The following is a 19269-nucleotide window of genomic DNA, read 5'->3' on the forward strand; positions in this document are numbered from 1 at the left end:
ATGTCTATCCACGATTGATCCTCCAGCCGGTGACCCAAATCTGTCTCCCACCGGCTCATGTAGTGGGACGAGAAGCCAGCAAATCGTCCCTCAAGAGTTTATTTTATAAAGTTTGGAGACCTCACGCGGCCCTGGATCATCCAAGGCTGTTAATTAAAGTGGACTGAGGGTTTGTGTGGCCTTTTGGCTTGTTTCCGGGTGAGTAATCCAATGACGTAGCTGAGCATAAGAGAACCGGTCTACTTCCGAGAGTTGGAACGTATTTTTACAGTCCTCAAAAGAGCGTGGTTGGCCACCTTCGAATAGCTGAGATAGAGTTTGAAGACCACCCCGCCTCCATAGAATACTTTTAAAACATTTAATAAAAACCCTTGAATTGTCTTTGAGAGTTGGTGTGCTCTTGAGGCCATCTGTGACATATTCAAGATTTGCTTACTGTTCTATCTGGATGTGCTTTCTTAGGTATACAGAAGATCCCCCCATTGTAAGTTGTATATCTGAGCAATTAGCTGCTGTCACAAAAAAGAAAGTGAAGTTCTAAGAGGTTTATTTCACAATAAAATTCTACCAAGAGTTCAGGGTGGCCTGAGATTAAGAATGTGGTAATTGTCTGTTAGGCATTTTGCAAACAAAGCACCTTCTGAATGTCTTGAGCTCTTGGGCTGAAAAACCTCACAGAATTGGGGACCTTTTAAAGCACTTTAATACTGAATAATGGGTATTAGCTGTTGTAGAGGACACACTCCTTTCACAGTAAAGGTCATGGGGCACCGGAGTTAGTGTTGGTGAGAAGGTTATTGGAGTGTTTTCCAAAATGCACTCTTTGATACCCACCAGTTGATTCCCTTCAGCTGGATCCCAAGGTTCCTCACTGTGGCCCATTCTTTCACGGTCCTCCAATTTAGGGACCCCTCGGGCTAAGCGATGGGGTGATCTAAGACAGGTGATGGACTGGCGAAACTGGGGAAACCTTAATTTATCTCCTCTACATTATGGAGTGGGTGGTGGGACTCACTCCCCATGGTCATCCCAGTCCAATCATACAGCCAGTCTAAAATATGAGACTTCATAACACTACAAAGAAAGCAATCCATTTGCTGTTTGTATCCTTGTCAATTTTCTCTTTGCAGGCCCAGTTGGGGTCTTTCTGTAGCCCATTTGCTATGAGCTCCCTCTTCCACAGTTATAGTTAAGCTGTGTGTGGACTGAGCTTTGCATTAAGAGGTAAGCCTTGCTTATCAGTTTTGTAAGGGTCTTTTTAACAACGACATAAATCAAAGTTCTGAAATAATACATTGAAACATGGCCCAGTCCATATGTGGAATGTGGCAAGAAAGCACAATTTTGGTCATAAACAATGAAACAAAACTTGGCACAGATCTGTCAACAATGTCACCATGTTTCTTAATATATTTCAGTTTTCTGTACACAAAGATAATTTCTTTAAACAAGTGCTATAATATTGAATTGTCAATTAATCTATCCAATGCATTGGTACATTCTGGCAATCTGCACAATGTTTTAATCTTGGTCCAAAGAAGAGGGGCAATCGGGCCATGAACCAAACACATAAGAACAGGTGAAATGGTGAACACAAGCAATCTATGGACTGAAAGGGGGTAATAATGTGGCAGCCAACTCTCCCTAAGCCTAATATGAATGTTCTGATGCACAATACAATCCTATTTTCCGTTTGCTCCGTCTCTGCTTTGATGTGGCTGTCACATGGATGTGCTGTATGGGATTGCAGGTGAGTTATACCCACCCTAAAAACTTTGTAAAAGTCTCAGATACGATGGCTGCGTTGTCATATTGAGTCTATCCTGTACTTACCTGGCAGACAATTGTTTGTGTTTTCTGGGCGATAAAGAGGAAATAAAATGGCCCTAGGAGCTCACGTTGTCAGATAAAAGTACAAAAGCAAATATAACTCTTAGGGCCCTGTTCTGGTAAAAGTGGGTGAAACGCTTTTAGCAGACAGATGCGTATGTATTCAGAGTTAGAAACACAAAGTCAAGAGGTGCTGGGTTAAAACTAGAAATAAAGAGATTCAGGTTAAACATCAGAAAGAACGTCAGTACAAACATTCAAGACAACATAGATAGAGTGATGATGCCATTAGCATAGTGCTAGCAATGGTTCCTACACAACACAGGGGCATGGGCAGGAGAATACAGGGTTGCTAACAAACTCTAAAGTGATACAATTCTATGTCGGCTTACCTCAATAATTGAAGAATATTCCTTGATCGTGGTGGCCATTACTTCCATGTAACACTCCTTCTACAATACGAAACAAAGAGAGTAGTGTAGAAGCTTGTGACATTACTGCATGCACTTCTAAAGTCATCTTTAATCAGACCCCCTCGCTCTTTTAATGACTGTGTGGCCGTTCACCATGTCCAGTGTTGAGAGTTTTGGGGCAAGACAGACTGGCAGTATTTTTGTTCATTGACTGGCTTCTTTATTAGCCCATGCTACCTGGTTTCCCGGAAAGGAAAACCTAGATGGTGTTAGGACATTAGTCATCGAGTAGTTGGGAATGATTACTGCAATCAAGCAACAATATGATCCCTGCTGTCAAACAAGACGCAAGCTTCACAGTTACGGATTTTCTATTTTTGATCACCACATTTTTAGATTGTCACTCTGCAAGTACCCTAACTTCGCAAAGAACACATCTGGGGTCTATGCCATGTTTCAGGTGGCAGACATGGGGCAGAGAGGAACATCAGGACCTGTAGGTTATGGAAAGTTCACCATCAGACTTGAGGAGAGTGACTGGACTCAGGTAAAAAGGACATGTGTCTGATATGGAGGACATTTGGTTGCCCAGGAAGCAGCTGCATAATGGGTACAAATGTTGACCATAAACTGTGCAGGCGATGGAGCAAACGTAGGGATGGAGACGGAACATCCTCACCTCAAAGGGATGGTGGGACAATATGGAAGAAAAATGAGGATAAGGACAATACCCTGTGCAATAGTTTTTACAGTTTGTAATGTTAATGCACTCATTTTTAATGGGTGAGGGTGAAGGGTGATATGGATGCTGTTTAATGTGTGAGGAATTGCAAATCAAATTTTTGTAAAATGGAATTCATTTTTTTAATTTAGCAAACCTTTTCAACAGCAATAAACATACATGGTGTCAACAATAGTGTCTTGCGACACTCATCAATATTCTAAATATTAAAAATACATTATACCCTAACAACCATATTAGTACACTAGATGGCATTAATAAAGTGAAATGTGCTACATACATAAACTATATATTACGTCTAATAAAAGATTTACAGTGAGTTCAAATGTATGTAATTTGTAAACTGGAGGCAATTGCATTGAAAATTAAACGAATGGTGATTTAGGAGAAAATAAACGTATGGTTACAACATCTAGAACAAGGATTTGACACATATTATCATATTATGCTCTGATCGGCCTTATACAAGCATACATAGACAGTGTTATTATTATTATGTTTTTTATTGAGCGCGGACCTAGCTTTGAGAAGCAAGAGAGCGCTTTACAGAGGTATACAACAATATAGATACACAACAGAGCACTTTACAGAGGTATACAACAGTAAAGATGCGTAACAGAGCACTTTTCAGAGGTAACTACAGTACAGATATACATAGGGGGTAGGATACAGAGGCGCACAGAGGAGGGGTACAGCTATACAGGGTGGCAGGGAGGAGCGTTATGCTTTGCTACTTCAAAGAAAAGGTGCCGAAATCAGGTTAAGCCAGAAAATACATTGGACCTATCTGATAAGGTGCAGAGTGCCAAATATCTAAAATATGGGATAACCCGATGTTAATTAATACAATCCAAATAGGATAGAAAACATTTTAGGAAATCGGTTTAGGCATATAAGGCCATATAGTTTAATTTCTTCTGTCAAGCACTGCTCATTTGCGACTCAGGATTATTATATGGAATTCATGCAACTGGTATGATTGAAGGTAATTCTTTAAAACAATCTTTTTTTTAAACTGCTGAACTTCTAGGAGCTGTGTAAACAGGGTAGGTAGAAGGTGGGAACACTCAATCGGTGTAGTGGTTATAATCGCTCATAAAATCAATGTTCTATGATGCTGGCTCACACTGCTGTTAGTACATTCAAGCACACAACAAAAGTGGCTAAGTAGCCACACACACTCAGCTTTCAGCAGGCGTTCATGTACTTCCATGATGGCAGCATGTGCCTGGTTTACCTTTTTGTACAACTCCTCGTTCTCTTTCACCTCCAGCCTACTTGTCTGAAGTTTTTCCTGTAAATACAAAGCAAAGTAAACTTGGTTAGTTGGAAGAGGACAGAAGAACTCGTAAAATCATAACTTTTTGAAACCCTGATACAACACGGGACAAAAACTATAGTCTTGAACAATTACTGTAGAGGAAAAATTGTGTTACGATGCATTAGCAACACAGATTCCTATTAGACCCGTTTCCTGGGCTGTCTGGGGAGAAGAGCTTAAGGTGCTTAGGGGTGTGGGGAGTAGGAAGGGGCCAACCAAGACAGCTGCCTCTGAGCTTGACCTGGTCAAAAGTTAAGCGTGCCTTTGTTTTAAATAAAGGAATGCATTTTCCGAACGCAGCATCTGAGATGCTCTTCTGAAGACACACAACTTCCGCCCCCCTGTCCACCTTCTCCAGCTGAGGCTCGTTGTGTTAACAGAGCCTTTAAAGTGGGGGCAATTTATAAGTGATGGATCATTTAACAAGCCCTTGTTTTTGCACCACAGTACTAAGAACTGAACATGTGGCATTTTTATTCTGAAGGCCAGCACAAAGCATCAGTTAGCTGACCAAATCTACACATTCTTCCAAAAGAATTAGCGTGCCACAGAGAAAAAGTTTAAAACTATGTTTTTTATTGTCATTTTTTTTATTTAACACACCAAAACCTTTTTTGTATATTACTTTTTTGTTACATATGGCGCATGCCTGAGAAGGTTAACTGTCTTTTTCTTGCCTAAGTAGTCTAGTGGTTGCTTTGGGACATGGACTAAATGCATCCGCTCTGCATCAAAGAGCTTTTCATTTTCTTAACATGCCACTCACAGCTGGATGGCTCCACAATGCGACTTGGCAGCTTGATTAGTAAAGCAGGGTTCATTGTGTCACCATGCAGACGGTAATCTGTGGCAAATCAATGAAGTGATAAATCACTAGCCGAAATGAATATCCTCCAAACATGTCACTGCCCGACTCACGAAAAAGGGCACATTCTGGACTGGATCCTATCGACCAACATGCTCATTGACATCGCAGCCATCAACCCTTTGTCCTGGTCGGATCATTCCCTGATAGAGTTCAACATCTCCCTCCCCCACCAGATGACCAAACCTATCCTGTTTACCCTGCAAGCTCTGATGCACAACACCCACAATTTGACCCAATCAACTCTAGGGGCCACGCTACAGACACTACTCGCTCCTGTAACCCCCATCTGTAATGACCGCCAACTCCTTGCTGACCTCTACATGCAGAGCCTCCAAACCGCCATGGACCAGCATGTCCCCTAAAACAAATCAAACCTCACAAGACGACAAACTCTTGGTTCACGGATGAGATTGTTTTTCTCCGTAGACAAAAGAGAGCAAGTGAACACCTCTGGAGGAAAAACCCCACCCCAGCCAATCCCGCCAACCTCACTAACACTTACAAATACGACCTCATTACTTTAAAAGCCAATTTTTACAATGCACCAATATCTAACACCAGCTCAAACACCAAATAACTTTTTGCCATCCTCCAAGAGTTGGAAAACCGAGTCCCCAACAGTTCAAAGCCTCGTGCAGATAACAACTGGTAAATCATACAATCGGCCTCGTCCAACAAAATGGATTCCTTCAGAGTCAAAATCAAAACCCCAAAAAACCTAACTGTTGACTAAACCGCCTTTCTCAGAGTTGGCAGTAGGCCCACTGACCCCACCATCCCCCAGAGCACCACCATTTCCTTTTTGCAAGTATCCCAAGCAGAAGTTCTCAAAACCATCCTAGCACTCAAACCATTCAACTGCAGGGGTGACACCTGCCCCGCTCGGATCATTAAGCTCTGCGCTACTGCCCTCACCCCTGTCATCACTGACTTTATTAATGCCTCCTTTGCCATTAGCACAGTCCCTTCCAGTTTTAAGGCCGCCTGGGTCACTCCAATCCTCAAGAAGCCTTTGCTCGATCGCACCCTCTCCACCAACGACCGCCTCATCACCTCTGTGCCCTTACTCCTTAAGGTTCTGGACCGCATGGCCTATCACCAAGTACAGCACTACCTTGAAGACCACAACCTCTTAGGCACTATACAATCAGGCTTCCGTCCCAAACACAGCACTGAATCAGCCCTACTTGACCTTAAAGTTCAATTGGACACCATCTGCGATTCAGGCAACCTGGCTATGGCCCTTCTGCTTGACCTCTCTACGGTGTTCAAATTGGTGGACCATGATCTGCTCCACAACTACCTTGGCACAAACTTCCAATTCTCGACTTTACCTACAGCATGGATCAAATCATTCCTCAGTGGACGTACCGCCAGGGTCTCGATGGGGATGCCACTACTGACCTCATTGCCATCTCCACAGGAGTCCCCCAAGGTTCCTGCCTCTCCCCTTCCCTATACAACTCTTATATCAAACCACTTTTCGTCCTACTTGAATCCCTCAGCATTCGCTACACCAACTTTGCAGATGATATCCAAATCCTCATCCCTCTCTCAGGAAGCCACCATGGAGATATAGCAACTGTTAACAGGGTGTACAGTATTATACAATTCTAGATGGCTAAACATAACCTGTGCCACAACGATGTTAAAACTGAGCTGCTAATCGTGGGCTTCCCTTTCCGCCTCAAAGGACTAGACCCCACTTTCTCCTCCTTCCTCATTGATAATACCTCGATACCGGTTGTGAAACATGCCAAAACCTTAGTTATCCACCTTGATGCAGAACTCTCTATGAACAATCACACCAATGCCCTTGCTCCTTCTACTGCCTACACGGCTAAACTCATCTCTCTGAGTACACAATTTCTCTGCAATGAAAACGGTCTCACTCTTGCCCAAGCCATCATCATCAGCAAATTGTATTACTGTAACGCTCTCTACACTGGCACGTCCGCAACAAACATCGCCAAAGTACAACTCTTATAAAAGAAAGCCCTCCATGCTGCTTTGGGCCTATGGCAATCAGATCATATCTCAGCTACTAGACACAATGTCCATTGGCTTCCCATCAAAGCCCGAATTGAGTTTAAGATTCTGACCTTTGCACACAGATGCATACACCAAAGAGGCCCCACTCTACCTCAACAACTGGATTGTCCCGAAATCCATTTGCTCCCACTATGATCCACTACTAGCCTCTCACTTTACACCCCCAGAATCAACTGCCCTCCTCCTCCGAGTGGGGTACCATGCCCCTGTAATCCTCATTGGAAAACCTTCAAAGGCAGTGGCCTGCTTCACCTTGCCACACTTAATCTATCAAACGCTCCTGACATCTGCCTTCTCCTTGAAAACCTTGACCTCGATATCCTCGCTCTTACCGAGACGTGGTTCAATGCCAGCTCAGTCACTGCTTTTGACTCCCATCTCCATGACAGCTACAAGATCATCTCTAAGCCTTGCTCTAACCGTGCTAGCGGTGGGGTTGCCCTGTTATTCCCTGAATGGGTCTCTTCTTCCCTTATACCCACCCAGCAATACTCCTTCTAAAGTCTGGTCTACAAGCTGATCATCTCTCCTACTTCCTCGCTGACCATTGCCACTATCGATCGACCACCCAGCTCTATCACCCTGTTCGTCTCAGAATAGGATGCTTGCTCCTCCTCTCTCCTGATATCTGCCTCTAAACTCCATTTCTAGTGTGACTTCAACATCCAGCTTGACAACTCAATCACGGTGACCACTCTCTTCCGTGAACTCTGCACCTCGCCCTCCATCTCCACTCTCGCCTTTGGTCCTACCCACTCAGCTGGACATACTCTCAATGCCTTTATCCATACAGATCTTTTATTCTCCCACCACTCACTACCTCGCTCTCCTGGTCAGACCACTCCCTCCTCTCCTATCACCTGGGTCCTCTCGGCCCTCTGACCGCACCTCTCCCTGCTCTGCCAACTTCATTCACGGACACTGACCCGATGAAACGAGTGTCAGTTGCTGCCTTCCATCCACATTCACCCCACCTCCCCTCCCACTGCGGACTCTACCCCTGACTCTGTGCTCAGCAATCTCCACTTTGCCATCTTGACATTCTTGCACCAGTCATGAGGATTCGCCTGAAACATGCACCAAGAGTAACACCTGGTATGACTCAGATCTAGCAGCCCTGAAGCGCAAATGCAGAGGTCCAGTGGCAGAACTCTAGCTCATCCTCTGACAAACTGGCCTGTCGCCTTCTCCAAAGACAATAGACACTCTCCATTCGCTCCAAGAAGAGGGCCCACATCCAGGCATGCATCTCTGGAGAATCCAACAACACGGCTAAAATCTGCAAGGAAATAGCCAATCCTTCAGCAGTCTCCACTACGCCTCTTCCCCCCCAGGCCCTCTGCACTGCATTGGCCACCCACTTCACTACAAAAACCCAGGACATCCTGAGCACTCTCTTCCCCTCCTTCCCCCTCCCCTGCAACCATCCCTTTGCCACCCTTGGCCTCCCATCCTCACTTTGCCTTTCTCTCCTCCTTCTCTCCCATCACATCGGACGAGGTCACTAGAGTTGTCCGCTCTACGAAGGTCTCCTCCAAACAGGTTCCCCCCTGTTCCTGAAGAACTAGTAAGGACATCGGCTCCCTTGCCCCCTGCACTTGTTGACTTCTGCAATCACTCTCTTGATACTGGCAATCACTCACTTGATACTTGCGTATTTCCTTCCTCTCTCAAGCCTCTCTTGTGCGCCCCCTACTGAAAAAGCCCCCTGCTGACCCCTCATGTCCGACTAACTATCGCCCCATCTCTTTCACTCCTTCCCTTGGGAAACATCTGGAGAAGTTGGTCTTCCCCAACTGACCCAGCACACTGAGCTCGTTGGTTGCCTTCACAACCATCAATCTGGATTCTGAGCATCTAGAGGCATGGAAACTACTCTTCTGAACACCTGTGAAGAGTTTCTTGCATCTCTTCTCCAACTCCCCTGCTGTTCTCATTCTACTTGATCTCTCCTCTGCATTCGATACAGTTCCCCACTCCATCCTAATAAAGCGACTCTATGACACCCTTGGTATCTCGGAGCAGGCACTGGACTGGCTGACCTCTTTCCTCACTGACTGCCCCTCCCAAGTTATGCTGGGCTCTTTCTCCTCTCCCACCTCTATGTCCTCTATGGCATCCCCCATGGGTCCAACGTCTCACCCGGTTCTTTAGCGACTATCTTGGCCCGCTCACTCACCTTATCACCACTTTCTCCCCCAACTTCCAGTGTTATGCAGACGACACCCAACCTTTCTTCAAACTGCCCTCTATTCCTCTCCTCATTTCCTCTACTATTCCCGACTGCGTATCCTGGTGTTCCTCCAATAATCTCTTCCTCAATGCCAGCAAGACCGGGATCCTTTCTATTGGGACTCCTGCTCCCTCTTTTCCCCCCATGCACTCTGGCCACCTGCTATGGGCTGTCCCCCTTCATCTGAAGCTAGAAATCATGGAGTCATCTTCGACTCCTCCTTCTATTTCCTCCCTCATATCTTCGAGATTGCCAAGAAGTCCCACTTTCAACTCCACCTCCTTCCTTCCCTCACTTTTCCCCACAAGTTCAATGTATCTATAGCTTTGGTACTCTCCAGACTGGACTACTGCAACAGGCTCTTGCTCAATCGTCCTTCTTCCTCTATCCGCCCACTCCGGTTTATCCAGAATAGGGCTGCGAGAATTAACATTGACCTCTAGCCCAGGGACCATATCCCTCCAGCCCTAAAGTCCCTTCGCTGGCTCCCGGTTGTTGCAAGGATGACATTCAAATCCCTCTGCAGCATCCATAAGGCTGTCTGTGGCCAGGGACAACACTATCTACAAATTGCTCTCACTAAATACTCTCCCTCCAGATCTCTACGCTCCTCCGGCTCCAACTCTCTGTGCGTCAAGCGTTTCTCTAAGCAGCGAGCTGGTGGCCGTTCTCTTTCCTTGGCTGGTTCGCTCCTCTGGAACAGCCTGCCCCCTCCTCTCCGTCTTGAGTCAGATCTCCTCAAATTCCAGAAGGTCCTCAAGACTTTCCTCTTCAGCTCTGCCTTCCCTCTCTCACTCACGTGCTAAACCACACTGTTGCTGAGATTGGTGGCCTGGGCCTTGTGTCCCTCCGGTTCCTGGCCTCCCATCAATGGCTTTCAGCCTATGCCATCTCCCAGCACTTGCTGTTTGGGCACACACTGACCCGTGTTTCCTCACAGGCCTGCATTTACTGTATTAGCAGGCAATCACTAGTTACCAAGAGATCTGTGCCATGCCCTTACCTGTTGCCTGCAACTGGCTTACTCCCTGGCACCCCCCACCCCTATGTGAATTTTCCTAGCACTCACCTCTTTCCCCTCTCCCTCTCTCTCTCTCTCTGCACTTGCACGTCCTGAATGCTGACAAGGCCTAGTAGGACACATCTTTCCTGTCCCATCAGTTTTATTTCTACCTGCCTGTTGTTACCATGTTCTCTTCCCCCCTTGCCCCGTGACCTCTTTGAAAACTTCCCCACTTGCCCTGTGGGTGCTTTGAAGCACAATTTCTTGTTGTATAAGCGCCTTAAAAATGCATAATAAATACATAAATAAAAAAGAGCGGGAGGCGCAAGCGACCTTCTCACTGCTCCATTACTCTGGAATGCTCGTTCCCCCCCAACATCAGAATCAAACATAACTACATGACCTTCAGAAAGCTGGTTAAAATCTGTTTTTTCAACAAATACTACTAACTGTTCCCAGCACTATCTCTGACTGACTCTGTCCTTTCTGCGACCCCCAGCCGAATGTCTACCTGTAAATTGTTTACCTCTTCAAACGCTGTGATACCCTTGGGTTTGGGCGTTACTTAAATGCAATAAATAAATGTGTGCAACAATGATGTGTGCGCTGCCCAAGTCACCACCTAGTTTGTTAAGGCATATATGTGCTGCTCCTCTATGTGATAGCCCATATAACTGTGTTTGTCTAATGTGTCCCATGTGCATACAATAGCACATTGGAATTGTTTGTGTATGTAGCTCTAACGAGTGTCCTATACTGTCCCCAGGCTTAAACACAGAAAGCAATCAAAGAAGTTGCCTCAAATTGTACATCTACTAGGACAAACACCCTTTCTACACCACACCATGATTTTCACTAGCTGCAGCCCAGCATTAATAAGAGTTGCTAATTCCAGCTCTGTTAGATAAAGCATGAGCCTGCTCTTTAATAACCCTGCACAATGGTGAGAAGGTAGTGGCTGGGAACGCCATACCATGTATCAGAAGCCGGTTTCATTTAAAACGTTTCATCAGCTTATTACTGGTCAGGCTAACTTTTGTAAGTCGTACAATCCTTTCTGTAAATGCTTCCCTCTTTATTGGGTGCCTCTTGTAGCGTATCCGTTCCTGTCTAAAGATATAATTCCCTAAGGATGTTTCTGAGGGGGCGCTGCTGAGTAGCTAGCAAGATGGCTGCCTAATTGCAAGCTCTGTCCCCGGCACCATCCTGTTTTAAAATTAATTATTTTTAGTGCCTGAGTTTCGCAAAACTTGCAACTGTGCTGGCTCCTTAGGGTGTCGGGTTCATGGGCGCTTAATCCCAGGCTGATTTATTGGGTGGAAGTGAGGGAGCGGACTGCCACAGCTGCTCACAGCGTTGGTGAGTCGCCTAAGCCTGCAGGAGCCCTGCATCAGTGATCGTGTGGCCTCGCTGAGACTGTGAGCGGCGCCAGCAGAGTGCTGAGGAGCCGACCGCTTCTGAAGTGGAGGCATTGCAAGCCGCTCCTATCCTTTATGAACTGAAATCCCGGACCCGTGCGGGAACAGCAGAGGAGCGGTTGACGGCGGTCGGCTAGGCTTACACTTACCCCGGAGTCTCGGCGCAGTGGAAGAGGAGAGAGCCTGCAGCCCACTCCCTCAGCAGATCTTGGTTAAGTACTGCGCTGGTCTCCCCATTCCTGACATTGGCGCTCAGACGCTCAGGACTCAAACAGAACGGTGGCTCAGGTGTGCATCCGCTTGCTGAGAAAACACACTGCAGCGCAGGTTGGCCTGGCCCTGAATGTGACTGCACAAGCAGCGGCACAGTGGGGGAGGGATATCCACCAGGCTGAGAGGAGAGTTACTCCCCCTGACGCACAGAGGACTGACCAGCTGCAGTGGAGCAGTTGACTGCCGGTGAGGAATGGCCCTGAAGGTCAGCCCAGCAATGCTGTTACCCGCCACATATGTTGGGATTACTTATTGCTTGACAGGTGGGTACGGAGGTAACCACAGCCTAAGGGTGAGCGGTAGACATAAGGTGCAGACCTGAACTTGGGTGCTTTGCTTGCAACCTTAGGGAGCCCGGACACTTGGACCCAGCAGGTCAGTTCTGTGACACTACGACACTGTGAACAGTGTGGGAGGTGGGACTAGGTGCAAGTCTGCACCCTGACATTTGTTGTGTCTCGGCCCTGATCTGTTTGAGGTCATAGGTTGGTGGCTCCGGGTGGGGGCCCATCGATCTCCTGTATGAAGGCGGTTACTGAGGAGGCTGTACAAGCTGTTGAGCTGGGTAAGGATCGGCAGATCAGTGTTGGGCGGTGCCCTGGGTCAGACAAGGCTGGGCACGGTGACCGGGGGTGAGTGCTGCCCTAAGGACCGGGAGTGGTTATCAGGTGGCCCACCATACTCGGGTGTCAGGGGAAGCAGCATGACGAAAGTGGCTGGTAAGAAGAGGGGCCCCATGGACTCTTTCACCAATGCCCCTGCAAAGACACCTATTGCTGCTGTTCCGGATTAAGACAGTGGCCCAGGCATGATGCCCAGTACCTCCCGGGATGACCAGTTGTTAGCAGCAATACAAAATGGCTTCATGTCAGTCAATGCTAAACTAGACAACATTGTGGCAACTATCAGCTCGTTAAAAGCTAAATTGGACAAGGAAAGTGGACGAATTAACAAGGCTGAAACCAGGATAGGAGATGTCGAAGACAGGGTGGGTCGGCATGACTGTGCTATTTCTGACTTGAAAACTGAATTGGCTACTATCCATGTAAAATGCGACGACCTGAGATCACGTTCCGGCGCAACAGTGTGCGCATAGTCTGCGTCCTGGAACCATTCCTTGAGGACTTGCTGCAGTCTTTGTTTGGGGTGATGACTTTTTCTGCCCACTTCCTTGTTGAGTATGCCCATCGGGCCTTGACCTCCGTTTCCAGACAGGGGGCCCCGCCCACCCCATCATTGCAAGGCTGCTTAGTTATCGGGATAGGGATCGCATCCTTAAAATGTACAGGGAGCAAGGGACGCTACGATACGAAGCTAATAATATACACATCTTCCCAGATTTTGCTGCTGGATCCAAACCGTGCGCAGATCATACGATCCAGTTAAGAAGCTACTGCAGGCCCGCCAGATTCCATATGCTCTCATGTTCCCTGCTAAATTGCGAATCCAGCATGGAGGCCGGGCACACTTTCTTGAGACCCCTGCTGACGCTACTGCATATGTCGAGGCATCAATCCCTCTTCCACTGAGAGAGCACAAGAATAACAATCATGACCAGAATCCGCCTGCTGAGGATGCACAGATCTAGTTAGGCAACTGACTGGTCATACAGGTGGCTGGGCACGTGTGCGTGCTGACGCAGCAGCGAGGCATATGGCGTTCACGGACTGAAGCCACATTACTGGATTACACATTTAATTTCGAGTTCCCCTGGCGGATATTGCTCGGAATTGTTGTAGGGACCTATCTTTGTTTTGAGACCTTCCCCCGCCTGTTGCCACAGGAATGCCTGAACTCGGATCACAGGGAGGCACGGTCGGGAGGCCAAGCATGAACAACCGGACATGGAATATAGAGGGTCAGGTTCTGGCCTATACATCCTGATAGGGTTGGTATAACCTGACGGCACGCAAGACTTTTGGTTACTATTGCCGGTATTCAGAGTCAGATCTGGGTCATCGCACCTGTTCGCAGTGCTTCCCAGAAGGGCTCCAATTGAGAGATGGGGGTGCATCATCAAGTTGGGGGAGATGGCGAGGGTGGAGAGGGGAAATGGGGTCGGGGAAGGGGAACAGTGGGGGGAGTAAGAGGGTGGGGGATGGAAGCAGGGGGGACAAAGAGGGAGAGGAGTTGTGGGTGTTTGGTTGTAAAAGGTGGCAGAAATGCATCTTCACTGAGACTTGGCCCCAGGACATTGTATGCGTAATAAGAGGGGGATTATGGCTCACGGTCTTCACAGTGGTAAATGGGTGATCCGCTTACGCTAGTCACCTGGAACATTCGTGGCCTTAATAATCCTATTAAAGTCAGTAGAGTACTGGCGTATCTGGACCGACATCGTCCCAAGATTGCAAAGCTACAGGAAACACATGCGCTGGAGTCTCTGTACAGGGGGTTTACACCGGGTTGGCGCGACAGCATTTTTATACAAATTATTCATCTCATGCTAGAGGGGTTCTCACTCTGATACATCAGTCTTTGTGTTTCCAGGCAGATAAGAGCTGCATAGACCCCGAGGGACGTTACATAATTGTATGGGGGAGCATAATGGGGCCAAAGCCCCTGATTTTTACTGTTGAATTTCAGAATTGCTATTGCATGCCCCGGACGCCCCTATAGTGTGTGGTGGTGATTTCAACACTGTATTAGATGCAATGTTGGACTGCTCCAGGCCTCCCCAGCGCGCCGTCTCAGGGCAGCGCAGATGATATAGGACCCAAATGAAGCTTGTGGATGTCTGGTGGAACGAACATCCGGGGACAAGGAGTATTCTTATTATTCTACGGGCCATGACACTATGTCAAGAATTGACAATTGGTTGGTTTCTGCTAATTGGGTGCGCAGATGTACTATACATCTTAGGACCTAGTCAGATCACTTGACTGTTGCCTGTCCATAATGGCTGGAGGTAGCCCCTAAACCTAGGCGCTGCTGAGAGATGCTGGGGTAATGGCTCCTCTGCGGCACAAGATTGACGATTTCTTTTCTAGAAATGAAGGGTCAGTGGTACGGTACTCCACTATCTGGGAGACATTTAAAGTATGGCTGCAGGAGGAGCTGATGTCCTCAACAACTGGGATACTGAAAAACACCCATAGAGAGATCCAGAAGATTGAAGGGAAACAGAGGCACCTGGAGAATGAATACGGGGTGAAAAACGAAAGAGCATTATTAGGCATAATTAAAGGGAACATGCTGAAATTACGGGAGTTGGCCAATAAGGAGGGAAGTGCTTGTCTAAACCCATATCAGCACGTAGATAAGGGGAGGCTGATAAACTTGGGCGGTTCTTTGCAGGGTAAGTAAGGGCCGAGAGGGGGATGAATTCCATAGCCATGATTGAGGAGCGGACAGGGAGGTGCTGACCATTGGGGAGGAGATTAATGATGAATTCCTACATTACTACGTGTCCTTGTATAGCAACACTGACACCTGCATGGACGATGAATTCAATAGATATATGGGGGATATAGAGCTCTCAGCCCTGACCGCAGAGGCCTGCATGTCCCTACAACTGATAACAGTGGAGGAGGTTACTGCAGCTATCTCTGCGCTGGCTTCATGGAAGGCCCCCAGCTCGGACAGGCTGGGCATAGAATTGTATAAGGAATTTGGGCAGGCTCTTACACCGAGACTGCTTAAATTATGGGAGGAGTCAATGAAGCGAGGGAGGGCTCCCGCCAAAGCTCTCTGAAGCTGTCATTACTGTATTCGCGAAGCTGGGTAGGCCTCCACAGGAAATGGGATCATACAGACCGTTTTCACTCATAAACGCAGATGTTAAAATATTTGCGAAACTGTTGGCTTCCCGGCTTCTCCCAAACAGGCAAGGATTGCTACATCCAGATCAATTGGGCTCCATTCCCAGTCGATCCAAAGCATTAAACCTACGTCGGCTGTTTTGCATAATAGCACAAACCGATTCACGGGCTCAGGCGCAGACTGTTGCTGCATCGCTCGATGCAGAGAAAGCGTTTGATTCAGTTTCATGGAAACTTCTTTTTGCGGTACTACGCCATTTTAAGTTTGAGAATTATTTTATAAATTGCGTACGGCTGATGTATGCAACGGCCAGAGTTTGTACGAACAGAGTCCTGTCAGGCACCTTCCATCTGGGACGAGGGACCAGACAAGGATGTCCGTTGTCCTTGCTACTGTTCGCCCTTATGGTAAGAGCCACTGGCTTGCCTGATGAGATCATGACATGGCCAAAAGGGGATCAGAATAGCAGGGGCACCACAGATTATATCCTTATATGCCGACGATTCCCTATTGGTTATTCGAGATCCGGAGTCCCATAATGGAAGAAATACATCAATTCACATATTTATCCGGCTAATGGATCAACAGGGCCAAGTGAGAGCTTTTCCCGCTTACAGAGGGAACGCTCTGCCCTGGAGACCTGATGGGGTTTCGTTGGTCTCCTCATCAGGTTAAGTATCTGGGGATCTTGGGGGCGTGGCTTAATGGCCACGGAGTACGACATGGTTCTTAGGTGCTCCTGCAGATCCGTACACGATCCTAGAAACAGAGATGTTTGAAGCCAGCCACGTGATGTCCAACAACACTTACTGAAGCATGAACACTTCAGGTGTGCAGCGGTCAAATCTCCGGGACAAATTGCAGCAAGAAAAGTGAGTGGTGTGCCAAAGAAGAGCCCAAGTCGTGAACAAGATGGCGCCCACAGAACAAAGGATCGGCCCTATAAACAGCCGTACCACCGGGAGGTGACGAGGCAGGAAGTCAAAGCAGCGAAATCCGATCCGAGAATGTGGGATGAGGAGAAAGGCACATTAAACCCATAAAGGGGTGGCAGCGGCGTAAAAAGCAGCCTGCTGAGAGGAAGCCTGCAACGATGTGCGCAAGTGCCATAGAGGGGCTGGGCTGTACAGATGAGGACTCGGAGGACCGAATTATCATAACCACGGACAAGGGACATGTGCGGGAATCAAGAATCACATGAAAAGTGACACCGCACTAGAAAGAGCACACAGCGCTGCGGAAACACCCAAACAATAAAAAGAGCAACGAAGCACGGACACATCCGCTCAGACTCCGAAGCCTCACACGGCTGCATGAACAGCTGATGAGCGGCTGAGACAGAGGGATTAGAATCATAGCCACGGTGCGGTGAGGCGCATACTGTAACAAAGGGAGAGAAAGGCAACTTTGTGGCTGGCACAAAGCTGCAGGATGAGAGCCTAGCAGAAGAAAGAGGGTGAAACTGACATCAGGGTGGTAAGCGGCACTCCTGTGGGCACTCTTATAAGATAAGGAAGCAGAGTGCTTCCACAACACAGACAGGCAAGCCATAACGTGGGATTTTAGTTGAAGGTTAAGGACACTGCAGGCCCACAAGGAGCATGGACACTGCAGCGAGGGATGATACAAGCCTGAAGCCGCTGTAAGACATGAAACAAGGGACGTAAAATCCCAGCATCTGCCAAACCCACAAGAGGAGAACAACAGAAGAGGAGCCGGGGACTAATAGTGTGAGCACACAGCCCAGGGCTGACCCAGCAGAGGCCAAAACATGGGCGGTGTTGCGTTCCGGACATCCCGGGGAAAGAGGGGGCAAGTCATGGATCCCTGCCTGCCCAACGTGGGAGGACACAACCCACTCCCGAAGCAAACGGGTAGCCTCAAGATACCCCTTGTGAGGCCTGTTTGGGCTTAGATGATAATAGCAGCCTGACCCTGCAGGGGCTGGTAACCACAAGTGGAGAGGCTCGCCCATGAGTTTCCGGCACAACGCCATGTCCAGCAAACCCATAAGAATGAAGGGCAAGCAACCCACGGTGGACGAATACGCCAGAACACCACCGGGCCCGAAAGGAGCTAAGGGTAAAGATAAAACCCCCGCTGGGAGCGCAGCCACCATGGGCACGAACCAAGAGATCCTTGCTGCGATTGCGGACCTTAAAGTGGCCTGGGAGACTAAACTGGGACTTGCAAGGACCAAACTGAAAGCAGCACTGGAGCTCAAAGTTGGGGCTGTACAAGAGGAAGTGAATCTTCTCCGGCAAGATGTCAGGATGCTGGCAGAACGCACAGAGAACTTATAAAAAGAGGTGGGCCCGAACACAGCAGACTGTGCAACACACAAATCGGAACTTCATGCCCTAGTGCAACGTGTGGGCAACCTTGAAAGCAGAGCGGAGGGACGTGCTCGGAGGAATAACATTAGCATAGTTGGTTTGCCGGAGGGAGCTGAGGGACCTAACCCCACGGAGTTCATTGAATCTATGCTGCTGCAGGAGATAACCAGAGGAGCATTGTCCCAGGGGTTCGCGGTGGAAGGAGCGCATAGGGCCCTAACGAGGAGGCCGCCGCCAGGAAACCCCCCTAGGCCAATGATCGCCAAGATCCTGAACTACCGAGATCGGGAAAGAATCCTTGAACACTTCCAATGATCGCCAAGATCCTGAACTACCGAGATCGGGAAAAAATCCTTGAACACTTCCGGAAGGGCGGAACGATACAAAGGGGGACAGCAAACATAACTGCATACCCGGATTACACCCTGTTGGTGCACCGTAGTCGCATGAACTTTGGGACTGTGAAGAGAAGATTGCGAGAAGCAGGCCTCGAGTACATGTTGCTCTACCGGCGAAGCTGAAGGTGTTCCACAAAAACAGAACATTGTTTTTCGAATTCCCGGAAGAAGCTATGGGGTGGCTCGACATGCAGAGCTGCACCCAGGAGCCGGGCATCCAGACGAGAGAAGGAGAAGAAAGAGATAAGTAATCTGTGCCCGTGGCACCAAGGGGTGTCGCAGCCTAAGGCAATGGGACTTGATTATTGTATAAGAAGTAGCCGTTGGGCGTGCATGATTAGTGGTATAAATAGATATGATCCGTGAGCACTGAGACTTTTGACATGAGCACAGGAGCCTTGCAGAGCTAGTCCTCATACCCCCACAAGGAATAGTTTAGTCAGGTCACCGGTAGACCGGTGAAACCCTGACGGGTTCCTGCCCTCGGCACTCCGAGGCAGGACCAAACACGGGGTCGCCAGAGATCCAGGGATGGAGCTGGGCATTTGTTGGGGATGGAAAGGCTGGTGGGAGGGAAGGGGGTGTGTGTTGGGGAAGGGGTGAGGGGGAGTTTGTGGGGA

At 48.1% G+C, this 19269-nt stretch overlaps 1 protein-coding gene across 5 annotated transcripts in view; it reads right to left on the reverse strand.

The window, feature by feature from the left end:
• The window catches only part of LOC138567368 (uncharacterized), a 963890-nt gene that overhangs the window by 376467 nt on the left and 568154 nt on the right, over window positions 1-19269 (reverse strand). For all 5 annotated transcript variants that reach the window (XM_069645508.1, XM_069645510.1, XM_069645512.1 and 2 more), the window contains 2 exons: window positions 4223-4279; window positions 2223-2282 (listed from right to left, as the gene is read on the reverse strand). In XM_069645508.1, the coding sequence (XP_069501609.1) occupies window positions 2223-2282; window positions 4223-4279 (117 nt within the window). The remainder of the gene's footprint in view (window positions 1-2222; window positions 2283-4222; window positions 4280-19269) is intronic.

Source organism: Ambystoma mexicanum, chromosome 2p (genome assembly GCF_040938575.1).
Source record: "Ambystoma mexicanum isolate Mex_15411 chromosome 2p, UKY_AmexF1_1, whole genome shotgun sequence".
NCBI lineage: Eukaryota > Metazoa > Chordata > Amphibia > Caudata > Ambystomatidae > Ambystoma > Ambystoma mexicanum.